Source organism: Bombina bombina, chromosome 1 (assembly GCF_027579735.1).
Source record: "Bombina bombina isolate aBomBom1 chromosome 1, aBomBom1.pri, whole genome shotgun sequence".
Lineage (NCBI taxonomy): Eukaryota > Metazoa > Chordata > Amphibia > Anura > Bombinatoridae > Bombina > Bombina bombina.
The window spans coordinates 1465765925-1465792851 of record NC_069499.1 but is presented as its reverse complement, the minus strand read 5'-3'; the positions used below and the strand labels follow the sequence as shown (position 1 = coordinate 1465792851).

Here is a 26927-nt window from a genome sequence, read left to right as displayed (position 1 = left end):
TTTTTTGCCGCCAATTTCGCCATTTGAAAAGCGGCATCGGTAATGAAAGAATTAGCTAGCTTGAGAGCCTTAATTCTATCCAAAATATCATCTAATGGGGTCTCAACCTTAAGAGACTCCTCTAGAGCCTTGAACCAAAAAGCTGCTGCAGTAGTTACTGGAACAATGCACGCTATAGGTTGTAGAAGAAAACCATGACGAATAAACAATTTCTTTAACAGACCCTATCATTTTTTTATCCATAGGATCTTTGAAAGCACAACTGTCCTCAATAGGTATAGTTGTACGCTTAGCTAGGGTAGAAATAGCTCCCTCCACCTTAGGGACCGTCTGCCAGGAATCCCTAATGGTGTCAGATATGGGAAACATTTTCTTAAAAGTAGGAGGGGGAGAGAACGGAATGCCTGGTCTATCCCATTCCTTAGTAACAATGTCTGAAATCCTTCTAGGGACTGGAAAAACATTAGTGTAAGTAGGGACCTCTAGATATTTATCCATTTTACACAATTTCTCTGGTGGTATTACAATAATCTTAAAAAACGGTACTGCGTCTTTAAGAGAAAAAAGCATACAAGTTTTCCAAAACTGCTTTAAAAGGTTATAACACTCACAATTTTTTCATATATGTGTCTAATCTGGCAGCCTAAGATTGCACCACAAGTAAGGGACTATTAACCCTCTATTAGCAAAAAACGTTACCCAAAAAAACATTATGAAAATAAACTATTAACCCCCTGCACCTCGCCACAGCTCTGCTGTGGCGCCTACCTGCCCTCTGGGGTCTGAGAACTACACTCTCACTTCGATAAGGCTATCTCTTCAGTTGAGGCCCACCAGAGCTGGAGCTTGCTGCCTGTATGTGAAATACAACTGCGCATCTAAGGCGCAAAATTAGGCCCCGCCCATCATACACAATGTCTCAGCCTAGTGAGAAAAACGCTGCAAAGCGTTATAGGAACTAGCCATGTGGGTTTTCATATACCCAGTACAATTTGTCAGCCATGTGAAACCCTCCAGTGCCATCAAACACACAAACGTTAGATCAGAAAAAAACGTTATTTGCCCCTGCACATAAATCGTTTGCACACAAACATTATGCAACCAGTGTCTTTTAAATTATAGCCCATAATATAACAGGTCCCAGTAACATCCCTTCATTGCCTGTAGGATTACTGCTTACCCCTTCCCTCATGGGAACCGGTTCTGAAATACCACAGTCTCTACAGAAAAAAATGACTGAACATACCTCAATGCTTGTAGCATGAAGACCGTTCCCCACACTGAAGCTTCTCAAGTACTCCTCAGCCATTCTGTGGGAACTCCTCTGGATCTTAGTAACCACTGCTAAGATCATCAATCTCCAGGCAGAAATCTTCTTCCATTTGCTGCCTGAGGAAAAATAGCACTCACCGGTACCATTTAAAATAAAAAAGTCTTGCATGGTGCTCTTTGCCACTTCCTGTTAGCAGGAGGATAATATCCCACAAGTAAGGATGAATCCGCGGACTCGTCTTATCTAGTAGAAGAAAAACAAGACAGAAGTTACAACTAGCTGGGCTGGAACCCCAGGTAAGAAAAAATTCTCCCAAAACATAATTTTTCATGCTGAAACTGTTAGACTGCAAAGGGAAATAAACATAGACCTGACTCATGGCAAATATATGCAATATATATTTAAAACTTTAAAATATAAAGTGCCAAACAAAGCTGAGAGTGTCTTAAAAAATATATATACTTACCTGAAGACACCCATCTACATATAGCAGGCAGCCAAACCAGTACTGAAACATATACACAGAAGTAATGGTAGAGGAGTAGAATGTCGACCTGTAAAAAGAGGTGGCAGATGAATCCCCACAACCAAATTTACAGAGAGCCTTAGAATAGATTTCCCATAGGTGAAAACATGGCATTATCAGGTAATACTCCCTTCACATCCCTCAGACAAATACTGTACTTTGAGAGGAATTGGGCTTAAAAATGCTAAGAAGTGCCTTTCACAGAATAAATCAAGTATGACTTGCTTCACCATCCTCCAACGAAGGCAAAGTTTGTAAAACTTAAGGTATGAGTGAAGTGGGAGGTGTATTTATAGGCATTTTGAGGTTTGGGAAACTTTGCCCCCTCCTGGTAGGAATGTATATCTCATATGTCACTATAGCTCATGGACTCTTGCCACTTACATAAAACAACTTTCCAATTTACCTTTATCTAAATTTGGTAAATTGGTCAAAGAAATGGGGAGATAGAGGAGTCTTTATTCCTTCGGGACACTTGTAATGATGGTGCAAAGTGCACGGTTCAACCGGATTACGACCGAACTTCTTCCAGGAGGATTTAGATAAGACTTAGATAAGACTTCTAAAGAAGTCTGGTCGTAATCCGGACGTAACACATAGAGGTCTGACATTTTTGAGTGATGTTCATCCAGAATATTGTCTTGCCAGTGCGATCACATGGTGTCTAAACGCTTGTGGTTTAGGATGCCGAGAGGGGACCAGCAGCTGCATGCTGTGTGAAGTAATCCCAGCATTTAACAACGAACCATGCGCTTTGCACCGTCATTAAGTGTACTGAAGCAATAGACACACTCATCTATCTTGTTTTAAGAGTCAGGGAGCATGTACTGTTTGCCTGTTTTTACCAATATATCAAATTGAATCGGAGTTGCACTCTCCCCATTTCTTTTACCATACTCACTATTAACCCCTTAAGGACCAGCGACGTACCCTGTATGTCACTGGCCTTTTTTTGGGACTTGATTGTTTTATAACGCGGTCTTTCCACCAGCGTTGAGACTGCTCTATTCCACAAAGCCTGCTGGAGGGAAGGCATTAATAGCATGTTCTTGCTAGACTTGTGCTATTATGCCCGGAAAAAACCCTTAACGACCAGTGACATACAGGGTACATTGTGGTCATTTTAAACTTTGCTGGAACAAGGAATTGCCAGCATATGGGAGCTGCACCTGGTCACACTGCGGAAGTGATTTCCACTACTGATTAAGTATCAACTGATCATACATTGTTGCTACATGAACTTTTATTACCACTAATTACAAATATTGTATTAATTTTGTTCTAAGTGTTCTCTTTTTTAGATAATAATTTTTGGATCTTCTACATATTTTTATTTGTATTATTTTTATATTATTTTATTTTTAAATCAGTCTTTCTAAATTTGCTTTTTCTTCTTCTTGTATCCTTTGTTGAAAAGCATACCTAGGTAGGCTCAGGAGTAGTAATGCTGTTTCTTGAATGTACTTTCCTGCTTTTCAACAAAGGATAAGAAGAATAACAAAGAAAATGGGAAAATATAAATAAATTGGAAAGTTGTTTAAAATTTTATGTTCTATCTGAATCATGAAATAAACATTTTGGTTTTATGTCCCTTTAACTTTTCATTCTTTATCAATGATCTCATATGCATTTTGTAGTTTTCTAACACTTTAAAGTGTAAAATAACCCTTTGTCATTTACAGTGTTTTAGAGCATACAGAATGTCAAAGGTATTTCATTTTTATATAACAAATGTAATGGAAAATGTGAGAAAAAATATCTCACAGCACAAAACATACAATTCTGTAATATAAACTATAGCTAAATCCTGCAGCACAGAAACCATGACGGATAAAAGATTGCCATATTATAAAATGTAGGATACTTTTAAGTAGATTTTTTTAATGCAGCAATTAGTGATGATGGCATTGTCTGTACATAGATAATATTCCTTAGTGCCATCTTTAACATAGGACGGTAATTATGACAATGGATGCGACAAGGGACAAGGCTCCTGACAAGGTAACAAGTGTGTTATCAGCCAGCTGAATCTGGGAGATAACAATATGAAGAGAGCTATGACATTTTCAATGCGTCAGATTCGAATCACAGAAACCTACACCACACAAATGAACAATAAAGGTGTATACAGAGGAAATGAAACCTGTTATCTTTGAAGAACAGCTAGCACAAAGTAATGTTACTGCGTTTTCTTTAGAGCATATCCTTTGTGTCTATAGTCACCTACAACATTATTCTGTTTTTGCAAATATTTATAAAGTTTCTCATTACAAACATTTCTGTGTTACATGCCAGCATTTAATACATTATATATAGATCCATTATCACTGTGAATAGACAAAATAGGTTACATTACTTGTACAATATACTTGAACATTTATAAGTGAGGCACAAAGAATTATACAAGAACGGAACAAGGATTGGACAGGGGATAAGGCAAGTTCTGTTGTAATACTGTATTTTACCCATTGTTTGACTATTTTGTAAAAATGTTCAATATTGCTATATTCATCTTTGCCACATTTTGTCTCCTTAAACTACTTTACTCTATTACTCCTTCCCCCTCACCATCTGCACTGTTCATTAGCCCATCTCTCTTAACCTCACCTTGCTTTTGTTTTCATGAACTTCACACATTCCTATAGACTCTCCCCCTTGCACCTCATCACAAAAACATTAGGGCAAATCTGCATCTCATCTCATGCCACTCTACCTCTTGCTCATACTAGCTGATGGTGACATCCCTTAATCCTGGTCCCCCACAACTTCCTTGCACTGCACACCCACAAGTGCCCTTCAATAAAATTCAAAAACAAAACTCTGGTAACCTTAGTTTTATTCCTCTTGCATCTAAAGCCACCACCCCCCTTCACTTGTGCACTATGGAACTCTCGCTCTGTTTGCAACAAGCTCACTTCTTTCCATGACCTCTTTATCTCAAACTCTCTCAATCTTCTGGCTCTCACAGAAACCTGGCTCTCTACTTCAGACACAGCTTCCTCTGCCGCACTGTCACATGGGGGTCTCCACTTCAGCGAAACTCCTAGGTCTGATAATAGACAAGGAGGTGGTATTGGTATTGGTATTTTACTTTCCTCTCATTGCACCTTTTCAACAAATACAGCCCATTTTCTTCATTCGAAGCACACATGATTCGCTTATTCTCTCCACTCTCTATATGTGTTGCAGTCATATACCGCACCCTGGCTCCTCAACTCTTTTTCTACATCACTTTGCGGCCTGGCTACCTTATTTCCTTTCCTCAGATACCCCTGCCCTCATTCTTGAATACAAAACAGGGTCTTCAGCACTTAAGAAAGTTTTAATGACAGAGTTATGGCGACGTTTCGGGGGTCACAGCCCCTTATTCAAGCATGAATAAGGGGCTGTGACCCCGAAACGTCGCTATAACTGTGTGTCATTTAAACTTTTTTAAGTGCTGAAGACCCTGTTTTGTATTCATATATGTTTCAGGACAAGGCAGCGTCCTGAGGTTGTTCGCGCACTTGTACCTGTGAGTGTGCTGTTCCCATTGACTGTTTTGCTGCCCTCATTCTTGGCAACTTTAACTTCCCTGTTGATAATCCCACTGCCTCCTCTGCAAAAAAAACGTCTGCAACTCACTTCCTCTTTTGGCCTGTCACAATGGACTGACTCTCCCACTCACAAAAGATGGTCACTCCCTGATTTTCAGCTATCGATGCATGTCAGACTTCACAAACTCCCCTTTTCCATCACCTCCCTCCTTCTACTCCTCACACCAAACTTCACCAAAGTCATTAGATCAGCAATAGCTCGCTAGCTCTCTCGAACCTCTCCTCTCTTCCATCTCCTGATGAATCTATCTTCCACTACAACTCCACCCTTAAATCGGTCCTTGACAATCAGGCCCCACCTACCATAGCTTGGAAATCATACACTCATCTGCAGCCCTGGCATACTCCTCTGACACGGTACCTACGCAGATGTTGCCGTACTGCTGAGCGACACTGGAGGAAATCTCAGTTCAGCTAACTTTCTTCACTATAAGTTCATCTTGAACTCTTACTATTCTGCCCTTAATCTATATAAACAACATTATTTCTCTACTCTTATCTCTACTCTTTCTTCAAACCCAAACGTCTGTTCTCCACATTCAATACTCTTCTCCGCCCACCCCCACCTCCCACTACAACTTCTCTCTCAGCTGAAGATTTTGACAGCTACTTCAACAACAAAATCGACTCCATCAGAAATGAAATCGTCTCGAAACATACTACTGGTCAGTCACCCTCCCAAAAGCTCACAATCATCCAAAACCCCCATAGCCAAAAATATTGCTCTTTTGCCCCTGTCACAGAAGTTTCTGCCCTTATACTACCCTCTCACCTCACTACCTGTCCCCTCGATCCCATCCCCTCTCACAGCTAGTCCCCTCCCTCTCTTCTACCCTTATCCCTATACTCACACACATCTTCAATCTCTCCCTCAGCACTGGTATATTTCCCTCATCTCTTAAACATGCACTGGTCACACCTATCCTCAAAAAAACGTCTCTCGAACCAACCTCCCCATGAAACTACCGCCCTATTTCCCTACTCCCTCTTCCTTCAAAGCATCTTGAAAAGCTAGTATATGCACGTCTATCCCATTTCCTTACATTAAACTCCCTCCTTGATCCACAGCAATCTGGATGTCGGCCCCTTCACTCAACAGAGACAGCAATTGTTAAAGTTACCAACGACCTACTTACAGCAAAATCCAAAGGCCACTTCTCTCTACTTATCCTCCTTGATCTGTCTACAGCCTTTGATACTGTCGACCACCCTCTTTTGCTCCAAACACTCCATTCCTTCGGCATCTGCGACACAGCTCTCTCGTGGTTCTCTTCCTATCTGTCTAACCGTACCTTTAGTGTAGCCTTCTCTGGGGCATCCTCTGCCCCTTTACCTCTTTCTGTTGGGGTACCGCAAGGCTCTGTCCTCGGTCCCCCCTCTTCTCAATCTACACGTCCTCATTAGGTTCCTTAATAAAGTCCACTGGTTTCATTATCATTTGTATGTCGATGACACCCAAATCTACCTCTCTGTGCCAGAACTATCTCCTTCCTTGCTAACCCGTGTCACTGTCTCATATCTCATCTTGGATGTCCTCTCACTACCTCAAGCTAAATCTCTCCAAAACTGAGCTCTTTATTTTCACCCCTTCTTCCAAAATCTTCACCCCCCATTTCTTAATAACTGTGGATAACTCCATCATTACCCCAACCCCACATGCCCGATGTCTTTGGGTCACACTTGACTCAGATCTATCTTTCAATCCTCACATTCAGTCCTTGGCTAAAGCCTGCTGCTTCCACCTTAAAAACATCTCTAAAATTAGACATTTCCTTACACAAGACACAACTAAGATTTTAATCCTTTCCCGCCTCGACTAATGCAACTCCATCCTCTGTGGTCTCCCTAGATGCCGCCTAGCTCCTTTACAATCCATAAATGAAGCCTCTGCCAGGCTCATCCTCCTTACACGTCGCTCTTCATGTGCTGCACTCTCTGCCAATACCTTCACTGGTTTCCTCTAGCCTCCAGGATTAAACACAAAAGAGACAGTCAACACAAAAAATGTTATTGTTTAAATAGATAATGCTTTACTACCCATTCCCCAGCTTTGCACAAAAAACATGGTTATATTTACATACTTTTTACCTTTAAACCTCAAAATTTCTGTCTGTTTCTATTTCCCTAAAGACAGCCCCATAATCACATGCTAATGTATTTGCTTTTCACATCAGGGGAATCTAGTTCATGTGAGCCATATAGATAACACTGTGCTGACACCCGTGGATTATAACAACACAGCACTAATTGGCTAAAATGCAAGTCAATCAAGTCATATGATCAGGGGGCAGTCACAAGATGTTTAGAAACTAGGTAATCACAGAGGTAAAAAGTGTATTAATATAACCATGTTAACTGTGCAAAACTGGGGAACAGGTAATTAAGGGATTATCTATCTTTTAAAACAATAAACATTTTTGAGTTGACTGTCCCTTTAAAGGCTTCCACCTAACTCACCATCTCTTGCTCCAGTAAGATATAGTTACAAGATTTTAACAAATATGGAGATTAGGCCATGAAATAGGTTTCTTGAGGGGAAAACATGCTTATAAAAAATGACAGTATACCCTGCTACGCTTTTACTTTAGAAAAGGAAAAGTAAGTTAGAGAGAGACAGCGGCACTTAAAGAGCACTTAAAGTCAGGTATATCAAAAATTAGTAAAAAAGGGAAGGGGAACCCCTCAGGGTGAGATAAAACGTAACATTTAATGCTGTCAATTTAAAAATGGTGTGCAACTAAATGCAATAACACTTAGATTATAAATACCACAAGGATATGAGTCCCTACAGCCATTCAGAAACCAAAAGGGATAGTGAAATATCATATATAAAGTCTATTAAAGTGACCACAAATGCAGGTAGCCCTGATAGCCAGGTGACAAGCAACACCACAAAATTAACTAAGGCTGGAAGAGCCTCACACAACTGATGTTAACTCGGGGTGGTCACTATGACAAATAAGTCAAAAAACTACAATCAGATAGGTTCCATATAATAAGGCTGAGGGGAATCAAGAAGAGAACTTCTTGATACACTGACCTGACTTTGAGTTCTCTTTAAGTGCCGCTGTCTCTCTCTAACTTACTTTTCATAGTATACTTGGCATAAGAGCGCCCCTCACCCCTTATTTAGGATTGATTTGTTGGGATAACTTTGTCCCAATCTTTATGCGATTTATTTGTGAGGTATATATTGATTTCCTTTTGCTCCCTACCTTCCCATTTACTTTCACTACTTTAGAATAAGTCCTAAGAACGTTACTAATGCTTTATTTTTCTCTGATTGTTGTGGTCTAGGTGGGCTTCTTCTTGTTTATCTGTTTCATTATTTGTATCTTGTACCATAAACCAACTGTATTTGCTGTACCTGTCTCTTAGTAAAATGCCTAGATCTTACTTACCTGCTTCCTTTTATCTTTATGTGCCGAAACCTGTTTCCTATGATTTCTCAGTATCTAAATATTAGTATTTTATATTAAATAAAACATTTTAAAAAATATATAATTTCCATCTTTATTGGTTTATTATGATAGCCAGTTAAAAATGAGATATACAACACCAAAAATTCTTTCTTTTTTTTTTTTTATTGGCATTTGGCTATATAAATTGAAGAAGTTTACTCCCAAAGCTTAGTTCAAGTGAAGAAACAATATCTAGTAAGTTAAATGTTAAGACTGGACAGATAAGATTTTTTTTTAAAGTAAAAGTGTAACTAACGATATGAATGCTCCGCAAACTCACACAAAGCCAGCTCTCCCTATTGGGAAAGTGGAAGAAAACAAAATTTGTGTTAAACTGGTTGAATGCTGTGGTGTTTATTCTCTTCTACTGATGGCCGCATTAAAAAAAACATATACATTGATCCCACACAGAATTGAAATGAGACAGCATTTTGTGTGCAGATGGAGACATAGAGAAAAGGAAAGCAGGGGTAACATAAACTGCGTATCTCTATAATATACCTTGCTAGTTTACCCAATGTTAATGTATACAGGCTTGACATGATAGTGGCATTACATGTTAAAATAAAAATAGTCAGCCTTACAAGTTAATAAAATTTGTTCCATGATTTTTTTTTCATACATTCAAGTAATGTTTTTTTATACTTCTCTACCATACCTCATTCCAAATACCCCCCTTCTTATTTTATTAAATTTAAACTTAGGTTGTGTTGTGATTCATTAAAGTACAGTGTTGCTGTCTGGAAACAACATATGCTGGATTTAAAAATGTATTTTTCCCACTTTCATGTCTGTTAAGTTGTGTCCCTATCAATCAGATGCAAAAATGTGTGACATGCTTTCTACAGCAAATGTCTGGTTACATCTGTTTAAGTTGGGGCTCTTACTTTCCCTTTCCTTACCCGCAGCTTTGCCTCTGTATTTTTATGCAAATTGATTTATTAAATATCCTTGAAATCTGCCATGACAAATTCTCTTCAATTAAGAAGGGGGAGAAACGGAGTAAAAATGTAAGCGTCACGCAATGTTTCAGTTTTGTGTCTCTGCAGTAGGTGCACAAGGACAGATATGCCCATGATTTGCAGGGGCTGGTTTCATCTATGTGTGTCAGTGAGGAATATCAGATATTACCGCTACTTTGTGTGTGTGTGGGGGGGCGGGGTTGTGCACAATCCAACGATTACAAATGTTAGAATTAACCACTGCAGCTATTAATCTATGTGCAATTTACAGACATTCACTTGGGAATCTTTTCCTCTCTGCCAAACAAAATAAAATTAGAAGCACTTACAAACACTGTCAAACACAGCAGTGTATAGAAGATGCACGTTAATCTAGACTGTAATGTGCATCTTTCATAATGTGTGTCTGTATATATATATATATATATATATATATATATATATATATATACTGTATATATATAAAATAATGCTCTCTACAAATTAGGGGTATTGTGCTTGTGCATTTCTCTCTGCAGTACACGTTCACTCCAGCTGCATCTTCATAGAATTGGGTCTTACGTTCTCTGCAGTGAGTTGCTATTTGAATTTTTCTCATTGACATAATTACATTATAGGAAGAATTTAACAGCTTCTTTCGCAGGCGTGCTGAGCCCAGTGCTTTCCAAGCTCCCCAAATAATCAAGTGGTAGAACAATGCCTGAAGAGGCTTTGTGGCTCATACAATTCCCATACACGGAGGTAACGTCACTGATCTGTAAAGGGTTAGCTATGCTATGGCAATTTAAAGGTACCATCTCACAAATAATAAGCAGAAACCATTTATTCATGTAACCTCTACAAATAATTACAGCAAAAATATAAATAAGGAGAACAAGGAGGCTTTTAGATTATCTTATTGAATCTATTGAATTAATTCACTTCAATAATGCAAAAAAAAAACCCATAATTGAACATAAATATATTTATCATTACAGCAAAAACTTATCTCAAACCAATAACTATTAAGCAAAAGGTAAATCTATGACTTCAGCATCTAGCTGTAGTAACCTTAGTAAAAACAAAATTTATGCTTACCTGATAAATGTATTTATTTCCGGATATGGAGAGCCCACAACTTCATCAAAAACTAGTGGGAATATCACTCCTGGCCAGCAGGAGGAGGCAAAGAGAACCACAGCAAAGCTGTTAAGTGTCATTCCCCTACCCATAATCCCCAGTCATTCGACCAAAGGAAAATGGAATAAAACAAATTATGACTTACCAGATCATTTTCTTTCCTTCGATACAGTGAGAGTCCACAGCTGCATTCATTACTTTTGGGAATACATAACCTGGCCACCAGGAGGCAAAGAAAGCCAAAGGCTTAAATACGTCCCCCATTTCCCTCATCCACCAGTCATTCTGCCGAGGGGACAAGGAACAGTAGGAGAAATATCAGGGTGAAAAAGGTGCCAGAAGAAAACAACTTAAATATAGGGACATCCACCGGAGAGCACGGGCGGGAGCTGTGGACTCTCCCTGTATTGAAGGAACGGAAATTATCTAGTAAGTCATAATTTATGTTTTCCTTCTAAATACAGGGAGAGTCCACAGCTGCATTCATTACTTTTAGGAAAACAATACCCAAGCTATAGAGGACACTAAATGCTAACGGGGGGGGGGGGGGGGGGGGGGGGGGGGGGGGGGGCACCACAGCCTGAAAAAAAACAATCTACCAAAAACTGCTTTAACAGAAGCAAAATAATCTAAAAATTGTTAGGAGGACCAAGTAACCATCCAACAATTAGGACCATAAGAGCCATCGCCAGAAACCACAGAAAAAACATAATTTATGCTTACCTGATAAATTTATTTCTCTTGTAGTTTATCCAGTCCACGGATCATCCATTACTTGTGGGATATTCTCCTTCCCAACAGGAAGTTGCAAGAGGATCACCCACAGCAGAGCTGCTATATAGCTCCTCCCCTAACTGTCATATCCAGTCATTCGACCGAAAACAAACAGAGAAAGGAGAAACCATAGGGTGCAGTGGTGACTGTAGTTTAATTAAAATTTAGACCTGCCTTAAAAGGACAGGGCGGGTCGTGGACTGGATACACTACAAGAGAAATAAATTTATCAGGTAAGCATAAATTATGTTTTCTCTTGTTAAGTGTATCCAGTCCACGGATCATCCATTACTTGTGGGATACCAATACCAAAGCTAAAGTACACGGATGATGGGAGGGACAAGACAGGATTAAGCGGAAGGAACCACTGCCTGAAGAACCTTTCTCCCAAACACAGCCTCCGAAGAAGCAAAAGTATCAAATTTGTAAAATTTTGAAAAAGTGTGAAGCAAAGACCAAGTCGCAGCCTTGCAAATCTGTTCAACAGAGGCCTCATTTTTGAAGGCCCAGGTGGAAGCCACAGCTCTAGTAGAATGAGCTGTAATCCTTTCAGGGGGCTGCTGTCCAGCAGTCTCATAGGCTAGGCTTATTACGCTCCGAAGCCAAAAGGAAAGAGAGGTTGCCGAAGCTTTTTGACCTCTCCTCTGTCCAGAGTAAACGACAAACAGGAAAGATGTTTGACGAAAATCCTTAGTAGCTTGTAAGTAAAACTTCAAGGCACGGACTACGTCCAGATTATGTAAAAGACGTTCCTTCTTTGAAGAAGGATTAGGGCACAACGATGGAACAACAATCTCTTGATTGATATTCTTGTTAGAAACCACCTTAGGTAAAAACCCAGGTTTGGTACGCAGAACTACCTTATCTGCATGAAAAATCAGATAGGGAGAATCACATTGTAAGGCAGATAGCTCAGAGACTCTCCGAGCCGAGGAAATAGCCATCAAAAACAGAACTTTCCAAGATAAAAGTTTAATATCAATGGAATGAAGGGGTTCAAACGGAACTCCTTGAAGAACCTTAAGAACCAAGTTTAAGCTCCACGGGGGGAGCAACAGTTTTAAACACAGGCTTAAATCTAACCAAAGCATGGCAAAATGCCTGGACGTCTGGAACCTCTGCCAGACGCTTGTGCAAAAGAATAGACAGAGCAGAAATCTGTCCCTTTAAGGAACTAGCTGATAATCCTTTGTCCAAGCCCTCTTGGAGAAAAGACAATATTCTAGGAATCCTAACTTTACTCCATGAGTAAGTCTTGGATTCACACCAATAAAGATATTTACTCCATATCTTGTGGTAGATTTTCCTAGTAACAGGCTTTCGTGCCTGTATTAAAGTATCAATGACTGACTCGGAGAAGCCACGCTTTGATAGAATCAAGCGTTCAATCTCCATGCAGTCAGTCTCAGAGAAATTAGATTTGGATGATTGAAAGGACCTTGTATCAGAAGGTCCTGTCTTAGAGGCAGAGTCCATGGTGGAAAGGATGACATGTCCACTAGGTCTGCATACCAAGTCCTGCGTGGCCACTCAGGTGCTATCAGAATCACCGATGCTCTCTCCTGTTTGATTTTGGCAATCAGTCGAGGGAGCAGAGGAAACGGTGGAAACACATAAGCCAGGTTGAAGAACCAAGGCGCTGCTAGCGCATCTATCAGCGTCGCTTCTGGGTCCCTGGACCTGGATCCGTAACAAGGAAGCTTGGCGTTCTGGCGAGACGCCATGAGATCCAACTCTGGTTTGCCCCAACGATGAATCAACTGAGCAAACACCTCCGGATGGAGTTCCCACTCCCCCGGATGGAAAGTCTGACGACTTAGAAAATCCGCCTCCCAGTTCTCCATGCCTGGGATATGGATTGCTGCCAGGTGGCAAGAGTGGTACTCTGCCCAGCGAATTATTTTTGAGACTTTTAACATCGCTAGGGAACTCCTGGTTCCCCCTTGATGGTTGATGTAAGCCACAGTCGTGATGTTGTCCGACTGAAATCTGATGAACCTCAGTGTTGCTAACTGAGGCCAAGCCAGAAGAGCATTGAATATCGCTCTTAACTCCAGAATATTTATTGGAAGGAGTTTCTCCTCCTGAGTCCACGATCCCTGTGCCTTCAGGGAATTCCAGACTGCACCCCAACCTAGAAGGCTGGCATCTGTTGTTACAATTGTCCAATCTGGCCTGCGAAAGGTCATACCCTTGGACAGGTGTACCCGAGACAACCACCTGAGAAGAGAATCTCTGGTCTCTTGATCCAGATTTAGCAGAGGGGACAAATCTGTGTAATCCCCATTCCACTGACTCAGCATGCATAATTGCAGCGGTCTGAGATGAAGGCGCGCAAATGGCACTATGTCCATTGCCGCTACCATTAAGCCGATTACCTCCATACACTGAGCTACCGAAGGGCGCGGAATGGAGTGAAGAACACGGCAAGCATTTAGAAGTTTTGATAACCTGGACTCCGTCAGGTAAATTTTCATTTCTACAGAATCTATAAGAGTCCCTAAGAAGGAGACTCTTGTGAGTGGGGATAGAGAACTCTTTTCCTCGTTCACTTTCCACCCGTGCGACCTCAGAAATGCCAGAACTATCTCTGTATGAGACTTGGCAACTTGAAAGCTTGACGCCTGTATCAGGATGTCGTCTAGATACGGAGCCACCGCTATGCCTCGCGGTCTTAGAACCGCCAGAAGTGAGCCCAGAACCTTTGTAAAGATTCTCTGGGCTGTAGCCAACCCGAAGGGAAGAGCTACAAATTAGTAATGCCTGTCTAGAAAGGCAAACCTTAGAAACCGATGATGATCTTTGTGAATCGGTATGTGAAGGTAGGCATCCTTTAAGTCCACTGTGGTCATGTACTGACCTTCTTGGATCATGGGTAGGATGGTCCGAATAATTTCCATTTTGAAAGATGGCAGATAGCCTTGAAAGATGAAATCTCCCTTGTGGAGGGGAAGCTTTGAAGTCCAGAAGATATCCCTGAGATATGATCTCCAACGCCCAGGGATCCTGAACATCTCTTGCCCACGCCTGGGCGAAGAGAGAAAGTCTGCCCCCTACTAGATCCGTCGCCGGATAGGGGGCCGTTCCTTCATGCTGTCTTAGAGGCAGCAGCAGGCTTTCTGGCTTGCTTGCCTTTGTTCCAGGACTGGTTAGGTTTCCAGGCCTGCTTAGATTGAGCAAAAGTTCCCACTTGTTTTGAAGCGGAGGAAGTTGATGCTGCACCTGCCTTGAAATTTTGAAAGGCACAAAAATTAGACTGTTTGGCCTTTGCTTTGGCCCTGTCCTGAGGAAGGGTGTGACCCTTTCCTCCAGTAATGTCAGCAATAATTTCCTTCAAACCAGGCCCGAATAAGGTCTGCCCCTTGAAAGGAATGTTGAGTAATTTAGACTTCGAAGTCACGTCAGCTGACCAGGATTTAAGCCATAGCGCCCTACGCGCTTGGATGGCGAATCCGGAATTCTTAGCCGTTAAGTTTAGTCAAATGAACAATGGCATCAGAAACAAATGAGTTAGCTAGCTTAAGTGTTCTAAGCTTGTCAATAATTTCAGTCAATGGAGCTGTATGGATGGCCTCTTCCAGGGCCTCAAACCAGAATGCTGCCGCGGCCGTGACAGGCGGAATGCATGCAAGGGGCTGTAAAATAAAACCTTGTTGAATAAACATTTTCTTAAGGTAACCCTCCAATTTTTTATCCATTGGATCTGAAAAAGCACAACTGTCCTCAACCGGGATAGTAGTACGCTTTGCTAAAGTAGAAACTGCTCCCTCCACCTTAGGGACCGTCTGCCATAAGTCCCGTGTAGTGGCGTCTATTGGAAACCTTTTTCTAAATATAGGAGGTGGGGAAAAAGGCACCCCCGGTCTATCCCACTCCTTGCTAATAATTTCTGTAAGCCTTTTAGGTATAGGAAAAACATCAGTACACACCGGTACCGCATAGTATTTATCCAGCCTACACAATTTCTCTGGTACTGCAACTGTGTTACAGTCATTCAGAGCAGCTAATACCTCCCCAAGCAACACACGGAGGTTCTCAAGCTTAAATTTAAAATTAGAAATCTCTGAATCAGGATTCCCCGAATCAGAGATGTCACCCATAGACTGAAGCTCTCCGTCCTCATGATCTGCATATTGTGACGCAGTATCAGACATGGCCCACAGCATCTGCGCGCTCTGTATTTCTCCTAACCCCAGAGCAATCGCGCTTGCCTCTTAATTCAGGCAACCTGGATAATACCTCTGACAGGGTATTATTCATGATTGCAGCCATGTCCTGCAAGGTAATCGCTATGGGCGTCCCTGATGTTATTGGCGCCATATTAGCGTGCATCCCCTGAGCGGGAGGCGAAGGGTCTGACACGTGGGGAGAGTTAGTCGGCATAACTTCCCCCTCGTCAGAATCTTCTGGTGATATTTATTTTATAGTTAAAGACTGATCTTTACTGTTTAAGGTGAAATATGGGGCTCCACCATGGCTTTCAAACATAATGAACAAGTAGTTTCCTCTGTGTCAGACATGTTTAAACAGACTAGCAATGAGACTAGCAAACTTGGAAAACACTTTAAACAAGTTTACAAGCAATATAAAAAATGTTACTGCACCTTTAAGAAACACAAATTTTGTCAAAATTTGAAATAACAGTGAAAAAAGGCAGTTACACTAACAAAATTTTTACAGTGTATGTAACAAGTTAGCAGAGCATTGCACCCACTTGCAAATGGATGATTAACCCCTTAATACCCAATACTGAATAATAAAAGACAAAAACGTTTTTTTTTTGTTTTGTTTTTTTCAAACAGTCACAACAACTGCCACAGCTCTACTGTGGCTTTTTACCTCCCTCAAAAACGACTTTGAAGCCCTTTGAGCCCTCCAGAGATGTCCTGGATCATGCAGGAAGAAGCTGAATGTCTCTGTCAGTATTTTTAGCTACACAGAAAAGCACTAAAAAAGGCCCCTCCCACTCATATTACAACAGTGGAAAGCCTAAGGAAACTGTTACTAGGCAAAATTCAAGCCAGCCATGTGGAAAAAAACTAGGCCCCAATAAGTTTTATCACCAAATACATATAAAAACGATTAAACATGCCAGCAAACATTTTATATTACATTTTTATAAGAGTATGTATCTCTATTAATAAGCCTGATACCAGTCGCTATAACTGCATTTAAGGCTTTACTTACATTAGTTCGGTATCAGCAGCATTTTCTAGCAAATTCCATCCCTAGAAAAATATTAACTGCACATACCTTATTGCAGGAAAACCTGCACGCCATTCCCTCTCTGAAGTTACCTCACTCCTCAGAATATGTGAGAACAGCCATGGATCTTAGTTAATTCTGCTAAGATCATAGAAAACGCAGGCAGATTCTTCTTCTAAATACTGCCTGAGATAAACAGTACACTCCGGCACCATTTAAAAATAACAAACTTTTGATTGAAGAATAAACTAAGTATAAAACACCACACTCCTCTTACGACCTCCATCTTGGTTGAGGCTTGCAAGAGAATGACTGGATATGACAGTTAGGGGAGGAGCTATATAGCAGCTCTGCTGTGGGTGATCCTCTTGCAACTTCCTGTTGGGAAGGAGAATATCCCACAAGTAATGGATGATCCGTGGACTGGATACACTTAACAAGAGAAACACTGGTCCTAAAATGAGTCATCTGTCAGGATGACAGCCTACAAGGCGTGAAAGGACAAATACTCCTTTCAGAGACCTGTAGAAAAAAGAAAGAAGAGAGTAAACCTACTCTGGCTTACTATACTAGGGCAGCAATATGTTAGGAAACAGCAAGGACATTCTCACAACTTCCTAACTGCTTAAATGCAACCACTACTCTACTGAAGAGATTAACGTGGACTAAGCTAAACCCCAAATCCTTGCTTGCAGGGAAAAGTATTCAAAAAAGGAATTAATTTCTTCAGACACCAAACTTCAGCTCCACCATTGACAGAGGCAAAGATAATGACTGGGGATTATGGGTAGGGGAGTGACACTTAACAGCTTTGCTGTGGTGCTCTTTGCCTCCTCCTGCTGGCCAGGAGTGATATTCCCACTAGTAATTGATGACGTTGTGGACTCTCCATATCTTAGGAAAGAAAAAGTACTTAACGCGCTCCAGAAAGCTGCCCACAATTCAATGATGTGTTATCTTTTGCAAACATTCATAAATGCCTATAATTAATACAAACTTGCAGCTCCTCTAAGAAAACTCTCCTTCAAATATAATTATCCACACGTTATCGCTTCTCTTTCGGTGAAAGACACAAAGGATATTAATTAGGCAAGTTAACCCCTTCATGACACATTATTAATTCAGACAATGAGATCTGTTACACAATTGTGACAAAACCTGTAACCATCTGTGAGATTTATTTTAAACCAAATGAAAATAAAAAAGGTAAAAAAAAAATATAAACAAGTAACAAAACCAGCAAATAATAGTACAAAGCTATGGCTTCAAAACAAATTGGTGCTGGAAAAAAAATGATAAAGATAAAAAAACTAAAGACACACAAAGAGAATTGAGATGGGGGAAGAAAAAAAGGAGGTGTGTTGAAAGAAAAGCAACAAGGGGATAGAAGGTGGAATGCAGGGCACAGAAAGTTGGCTGGAGGATGGTAGGTGAATGAAAGTGTAGCATATTATTGACAGAACATGTTTTGTACTTACTTTTCTATGAGGTCTAAAGTGACGCCAGGCACCAGTCGTACACTTTTTTGCATACAAAACCTGCAGGAAAGAAAAGAGTGTGATTCTGAGGTCCAAACATCAAAGAATGGAACGAAAGACCAAAGCAACGCTTTATATTACTAAATAAGGGGTTTAGTCTGTTCCTTGAGAAACTAGTATTCTGTTGTTCGGTATCCTTACTAGGCTTTAAAAGGGACACACGTAGGTAGTTCAAGACAGACTTTACAATTTACTTCTACTGTCAAATTTGCTTAATTCCCTTGGTATCATATTTTGAAAAGCATACCTCGGTAGGCGAAGGCGCAGCAATGCACTACTAAAAGCTAGCTAGTGATTGGTGGGTACACTCATATGGCTCTTGTCATTGACTAACCAGATGTCCCAGTAGAGCATTGCTGCTCTGGAACTGTGTGTCTAACCCCTTTTTAAACACATAATATGCAAACAATAGTGTGATAATAAATGACACTACAGCACATTAAATAATAATCTTTTTGCACTTTAAGCTCTTTAAAAGGCCGGTTTAATTCAACACAGCAGTGGCCAAAACATAGAAATCTCAAGAGCGAATCCAACCCCAAAATACATTTATATATCAGGCGCATTATTTCTGTATGCAGCAAAATATCTTTGTAAAGTCCAGTAAGACTGCATTATGGTATGCACAACCATATGAATACTATAAAAATGATCTGTACATGAAGAACAAAACACATTGTAATTAGGAATTTGATATAACTAAAATTATTTTCCAATTATCAAAAATACAGTAAGCTGTGTGAGAATATGTGGAATACAAAGGCCATAATTTTATAGCTGACTTATAATGTATGCAGCCTAAATGGTGTGAGGAAAGCTGCTGCTTGGCTTCAGATATACTGAACAGTTTATGCAAAAGCTTTATGCTAAACTGTAGCCTGTGAGCTGGCGTTTTATGCAGACTGCGTGCCTGAATTCCATTAGATTTCACAGTGTGTTGTCTACAATAGGTAATGTTTTAAAATCATATATAGCCTTAGTGCAAATGGTTTGCAGGGAAGTTCCCATTAACCTCTTAACGACCGAGGACGTGCAGGGTACGTCCTCAAAAAAAAGGCAGTTAACGCCTGAGAACGTACCCTGCAAATCCTCGGTGTGGAAAGCAGCTGGAAGCGATCCTGCTCACTTCCAGCTGCTTTCCGGTTATTGCAGTGATGCCTCGATATGGAGGCATCCTGCAATAACTCTAGATGGCCATCCGATGCAGAGAGAGCCACTCTGTGGCCCTCTCTGCACCGGACATCGATGGCCGGTATCGTTGGTGGGTGGGAGCCGACTTGGGAGGCGGGTGGGCGGCCATCGATGGGCCGGGTAATGTAGAGGGGGGCGGGATCGGGGGCAGGGCCGATGGGGGCACGCACGGGCGGGCGCGTGCACGGGGCGGGAGCGGGTGGGAACGCTACACTACAGAAAATATAACTTTTTAAAAGTTTGAATAAGGGGTATTTTAATTTAAAAAAAATATAAATAGAAAGTATCTAGGAGGGGGTGGGGGGTTGGTCTTTGGTGGGGCAGGGAGCTACACTACAGAAAAGGGGAAAGATTAAAAAATATCAGCAATTTTATTCTAAACTGGGTACTGGCAGACAGCTGCCAGTACCCAAGATGGCGGCCATTAAGACAGAGGGGAGAGTTAGAGAGATGTTTGGTGGGGGATCAGTCAGGTTGGGGGCTAAAGGGGGGTCCTACAGAGCAGCATATGTAAATATGCCTTTTTTTTTTAAAAAAAGCCCAAATATAGCTTTTATTTTAGTACTGGCAGAGTTTCTGCCAGTACTTAAGATGGCGGGGACAATTGTGGGGTGGGGGAGGGAAGAGAGCTGTTTGGGAGGGATCAGGGGGTCTGATGTTTCAGGTGGGAGGCTAAGCTCTACACTAAAGCTAAAATTAACCCTGCAAGCTCCCTACAAGCTACCTAATTAACCCCTTCACTGCTACCCATAATACGTGTGATGCGCATTTAGCGGCCTAAGTACCAAAAAGCAACGCCAAAGCCATATGTGTCTGCTATTTCTGAACAAAGGGGATCACAGAGAAAAAATTACAACCATTTATGCCATAATTGCACAAGCTGTTTGTAAATAATTTCAGTGAGAAACAAAAAGTTTGTGAAAAAGGGAACTTTTTTTTTTATTTGATCGCATTTGGCGGTGAAATGGGGGCATGCAATATACCAAAATGGGCCTAGATCAATACTTTGGGTTGTCTGCTACACTAGACTAAAGCTAAAATTAACCCTACAACCTCCCTACAAGCTCCCTAATTAACCCCTGCACTGCTGGGCATAATACACGTGTGGTGCGCAGCGGCATTTAGCGGCCTTCTAATTACCAAAAAGCAATGCCAAAGCCATATATGTCTGCTATTTCTGAAAAAAGGGGATCCCAGAGAAAAATTTACAACCATTTATGCCATAATTGCACAAGCTGTTTGTAAATAATTTCAGTGAGAAACCGAAAGTTTGTGAAAAAGTGAACAATTTTTTGTATTTGATCGCATTTGGCGGTGAAATGGTGGCATGAAATATACCAAAATTGGCCTAGATCAATACTTTGGGATGTCTTCTAAAAAAAAATATATACATGTCAAGGGATATTCAGGGATTCCTGAAAGATATCAGTGTCCCAATGTAACTAGCGCTAATCTTGAATAAAATGGTTTGGAAATAGCAAAGTGCTACTTGTATTTATGGCTCTATAACTTGCAAAAAAAGCAAAGAACGTGTAAACATTGGGTATTTCTAAAATCAGGACAAAATTTAGAAAATATTTAGCATGGGTGTTTTTTAGTGGTTGTAGATGTGTAACAGATTTTGGGGGTCAAAGTTAGAAAAAGTGTGTTTTTTTTCCATTTTTTTCTCATATTTTATAATTTTTTTTATAATAAATTATAAGATATGATGAAAATAATGGTATCTTTGGAAAGTCCATTTAATGGCGAGAAAAACTGTATATAATATGTGTGGGTACAGTAAATGAGCAAGAGGAAAATTACAGCTAAACACAAACACCGCAAAAATGTAAAAATAGCCTTGGTCCCAAACGGACAGAAAATGGAAAAGTGCGGTGGTCATTAAGGGGTTAATAGCAGGTCTAAATAGTGGGTAGAGTTGATTATGAAGCATACACCTTAGGACATATAGTGGACTGGCCACAGCTGGAACATACTGCAGTGCACACTGTACTGAGTAGCATTAAATTGATGGTAAAAATGTTTTAAAATCAGGTCCGGAATCTAAGCAATATTTTATATTGACTTTAATTATCACTTCTAATGAAGATGTGCTGTAACCCTGCACTCCGGCTGCCCACTTCAAAGCTAATTTTTTTGTGAGCGAACAGTTTGAACTGCTGTCCAATCAGTGCTCTAGCCATACGGCACTATTTTGGTATCTAGAGCGCAGATTGGAAAACAGTTCAAACTGTTAGCTCACAAAAAATATGAGTTTTGAAGTGAGTGGCCAGGTCACAAGGTATTAGAATGTATTAAAAGTTAAGTTACAGCGCATCTTTATTAGTACTGATCAATTTAAGTCCCTGTAAAGTATTGCTTATTCCGGACCTGATTTTAAAACAAGTCAAGTTTACCATCACTTTAACCTGCTAGATAAAATAGTTTGAATATAACAAGTCACTAGAATATGTAATGACACAGCAAACCTGACGGACAAATGGAAGTTTATAAAGAAAACCAAGTATCACTTTCAACCTAAAACATACGGTATGCATTTGGACACCTGCTATTCAGGTGATGAAATCTCTACACAGCTACACATCAACCATGCAGAAACTCATATCCACAATACTGACTGGGGCATCTGAATCGGATAACAAAAAAAACATAATTTAAATTTCAGGTATATCTAATGCCTTGGAAATTCTTTTGTACCCTTCTCCTGACTGATACCTTTTAACAATGAGATCCCTCTGATGTTTTAGAAGCTCTCTGCGGACCATGGCTTTTGCTGTAGGATGCGACTAACAAAATGTCAGGAAAGACCTACTAGGACAGCTGAACTTTATTTGGGGTTAATCAGAGGCACTTTAAATGATGCCAGGTGTGTACTGATTCCTATTTAACATGATTTTGAATGTGATTGCTTAATTCTGAACACAGTTACATCCCCAGTTATAAAAGGGTGTTCACACTTATGCAACCATATTATTTTAGTTTTTTATTTGTATTTCCCTTTACCTAAAAGATTTCAGTTTGTTTTTCAATTGAGTTGTACAGTTTATAGGTCACATTAAAGGTGGAAAAAGTTCTGAAATGATTTATCTTTGTCTCATTTTTTTACATCACAGAAGCCTGGCATTTTAACAGGGGTGTGTAGACTTTTTATATCCACTATATATATATATTAAAATAACCTAAGAGGCTTACAGAGTGCCGAAAAAATTTAAATATAGAACTTACCAATAGGCAGCCTGGTATTGCAGGAGACCTGTAGGAAGCCAAACCAGTGCTGAAACATAACATCTGGAATAGGAGTATATCGATAACCAAACAGGAGGTGACAAAGGACAAGTCCCTGCAACACCAGTGGAAAGCTTTTGACTAAATCCCAACAGGTGAAAAATATGCCACTACCCATACTACAAATACATCCCTCTGTCAAAGACTGCAATAAGAGAGGAAATGGGCCTCAACTCAATCTGAGAACTCTTCTCACTGAAGAATCAAATGCACACCTTCATTCCTCACCTTCCTCCAGCAGAGGCAAAGACAAGACTGAGTTACCAATGAGATGGGAGGGGTTTTATAAAGCTCTTGGAGTTCGGGAATCTTTGCCTCCTCCTAGTGGCAGGGAAGAGTAATGCCCAGGAGAAATGGATCATGTACTCTCACCACCTGTATGAAAGAAATAATAGCATCAAGACCAGGCCCAAACAAAATCTTTCCCTGAAAAGGGAGAGATAAAAGTCTAGATTTGGAAACCATGTCAGCTGAGAATGATTTTAATGAGGCCCTTCCGGTCAAAACTGCTAACTACATATTCTTAGTGTTAGTCCTAATAATGCCAACAATAGCATCACAAATTAAAGCATAAGCTGACCTTAGAAGTGTCACGCAATGTTGGAAATCATCAACAGAATCAACTAAAAGCTGCTCTGATAAACTGTTGTATGAAAGAGTAGAAGCTACAGCAACACAAGCGATACTAATCACTGGCATGAAAAGAAAACCTGTTTGCTGAAAAGCCTTTCTATGGAAGGACTCCAATTTTCTATCCATAGGGCATTAGAAAGAAGTACAATCCTCTAAAGGAAAAGTAGTGCATTTAGCTAAAGTCGATTATAGCACCATCCACCTTGGGGATAGTTCCCAAAGTTCTAGGTTAGAAGCAGGTAAAAGAAACTTATTTTTCAATTTTAAAGCTGGAATAAAAGGAATACCAGGCTTAGACCACTCTTTAGTAATTATTTAAGAAATGGCCTCTAGAAACAAAAACAAAAAACTCAGGAGAAAATCAAATCCTATTGCTTAATATTTTTTTCCTCAGGAGCTTTAGGATCTTGGACACAAAGTACATAAAACCTTCCTCAAAAGAGATCAAAGATGTTGAAATTTAAACACGAAAGAGGAGGAATCTGCATCCTGATTAGAGACTCATGATCATCTGAAGTTATTTTACCCTCAGAAGAGATCTGAGGAGTCAGAGCCTAAAACATTGAGAGACTGCTTAGCTGATCTGATTTGGTTCAGAAATGCTAGAAGGTAGGATGTCAGAAACAGACCTCCTGCGCTTACATGGAGGCAGCATAGCCGCATGCAGCTCAGAAATAGTTGAGTGCACAAAATCCTTAAAGGGACAGTTTACTCAAATTTTTTCTCCCCTTTAATTTGTTCCCAATGATCCACTTCACCTGCTGGAGTGTATTAAATTGTTTACAGGTAGCTCCTTTACCCTTATATTGGCATTTGAAATAGTTGATTTAACATGTGGTACCCCCAGCTATTCTGAAAGTTTGTGGCCGCAGGTCCCAGCTATAGATGAGTTTTGTAAACACAGCCAGCAGAAGAAATTACACTCCCAGTGGGATATAGCAGAGATAAGGTAATAAAATGTTGATTTTCCATTGTTCTCTCCAAGTACTGGTGATTGATTTATGGACAGATATAATATAAAGAAGATTGTATATGTACACAATGTGATAAAGTAATGAGATTTGATTATACCTACAAGCTCAACCCATTTTATTAGGTTGTGGCTTCAAAACACAAAATCAGAGCTTTAATATACACAAACCTTAAAAAGCTAATTTTCATACATTTTTACTCTGCAGTTGGTAAAAAAAAGCAATTGTAAACACATTAAGGGAAAAACTATTTTACAGTATACTATCCCTTTAAATCCTGGAGCAAAATCTGAAGAACTCCCCTATATAGAGCAAACAGAGGAAAGGCAGATTCCTTTAGAGGCAAGAGCAGCATTAGACTGATAGGAATGCATAGGATGATCCATAAAAGGATTGTAAAGCTGAGCTGGGGGAGTTACAGGTGTCAGATTACATTTAAAATGAGTTACAGGTGTCAGAACACATTTAAAATAAGTTATTAAAGGGACATTGTACATTAGTTCTTTCTTTGCATAAATGTTTTGTAGATGATCCATTTATATAGCCCATCTGGTAGTGTTTTTGTAAAAATGTATAGTTTTGCTTACTTTTAAAAACAAAACATTGTGCTGATTTTCAGACTCCTAACCAAGCCCCACAGTGTCAGATGTATACAGTACATGCATTTACTGACTCCTCCTGCCTTCTCTTTATGTTACCTGTCTTTTCATAAGCATGGGAGGGGGGAGAGTCTGCTCTTCTTGTTTTCCCAGCCCCTTTTACTGGGTGTCCCTGCCTAACCTCATCAACAATGCTAAACTGGGAGCTTTTAATTAAGATTTTAAAAGGTTTTATACTTAATTTTTAGAACAGTATATGTGCATATTAGTCACTACAGTAGTGTCTATTACATGCAGTTATATAAAAATTAGAGTATAATCCCCACAAGTATGACTTTTGGACTTTCACCACCTTTTGTAGCCCTACAAATAGAGTCTATTCTAGAGACACACATCCATTTTACAACAGGCATGGAACTTTTAATTGTTTGCATAAAACTATCATTGTTAACAGCAGGTAAGAACAAATAGACAAAACAGAATTTATGCTTACCTGATAAATTTCTTTCTCTTGTGATGTATCGAGTCCATGGATTCATCCATACTTGTGGGATATTCTCCTTCACTACAGGAAGTGGCAGAGAGAGCTGTCTATATAGCTCCTCCCTTAGCTCCACCCCCCAGTCATTCGACCGAAGGCTAGGAAGAAAAAGGAGAAACTATAGGGTGCAGTGGTGACTGAAGTTTTGAAATAAAAATATACTACCTGTCTTAAATACACAGGGCGGGCCGTGGACTCGATACATCACAAGAGAAAGAAATTTATCAGGTAAGCATAAATTCTGTTTTCTCTTGTAAGATGTATCGAGTCCACGGATTCATCCATACTTGTGGGATACCAATACCAAAGCTTTAAGACACGGATGTAGGGAGGGACAAGACAGGTTCCTTAAACGGAAGGCACCACTGCTTGTAGAACCTTTCTCCCAAAAATAGCCTCTGAAGAAGCAAAAGAATCGAATTTGGAAAATTTGGAAAAAGTATGAAGCGAAGACCAAGTCGCCGCCTTACAAATCTGTTCAACAGAAGCCTCATTTTTAAAAGCCCATGTGGAAGCCACTGCTCTAGTAGAATGAGCAGTAATTCTTTCAGGAGGCTGCTGGCCAGCAGTCTCATAAGCCATACGGATGATGCTTTGCAGCCAAAAAGAAAGAGAGGTAGCCGTAGCCTTTTGACCTCTCCGCTTACCAGAATAGACAACAAACAATGAAGATGTTTGACGGAAATCTTTGATTGCTTGTAAGTAGAACTTTAAAGCATGAACCACATCAAGATTGTGCAACAGACGTTCCTTCTTTGAAGAAGGATTAGGACACAGCGAAGGAACAACAATTTCCTGATTGATATTCATATTAGAAACAACCTTAGGAAGGAATCCAGGTTTGGTACGTAAAACCACCTTATCTGCATGGAAAATAAGATAAGGTGAGTCACACTGTAAAGCAGATAACTCAAACTCTTGGAGCCGAAGAGATAGCTACTAAAAACAAAACTTTCCAAGATAGAAGCTTAATATCTATGGAATGCATAGGTTCAAACGGAACCCCTTGAAGAACATTAAGAACCAAGTTTAGGCTCCATGGCGGAGCAACAGGTTTAAATACAGGTTGATCCTGACCAAGGCCTGACTAAACGCTTGAACGTCTGGGACATCTGCCAGACGTTTGTGTAAAAGAATAGACAAAGCATATATTTGTCCCTTTAAGGAACTAGCTGATAATCCCTTCTCCAATCCTTCTTGGAGAAAAGACAAAATTCTAGGAATCCTAATCTTACTCCATGAGTAACCCTTGG

General features: G+C 40.2%; 1 protein-coding gene across 1 annotated transcript in view; it reads right to left on the bottom strand.

The window, feature by feature from the left end:
* The window catches only part of RPTOR (regulatory associated protein of MTOR complex 1), a gene marked incomplete in the record, with an annotated part of 987319 nt that overhangs the window by 216988 nt on the left and 743404 nt on the right, over positions 1-26927 (bottom strand). The window contains 1 exon segment of the mRNA XM_053706573.1: positions 18395-18454. Within this exon segment, the coding sequence (XP_053562548.1) occupies positions 18395-18454 (60 nt within the window).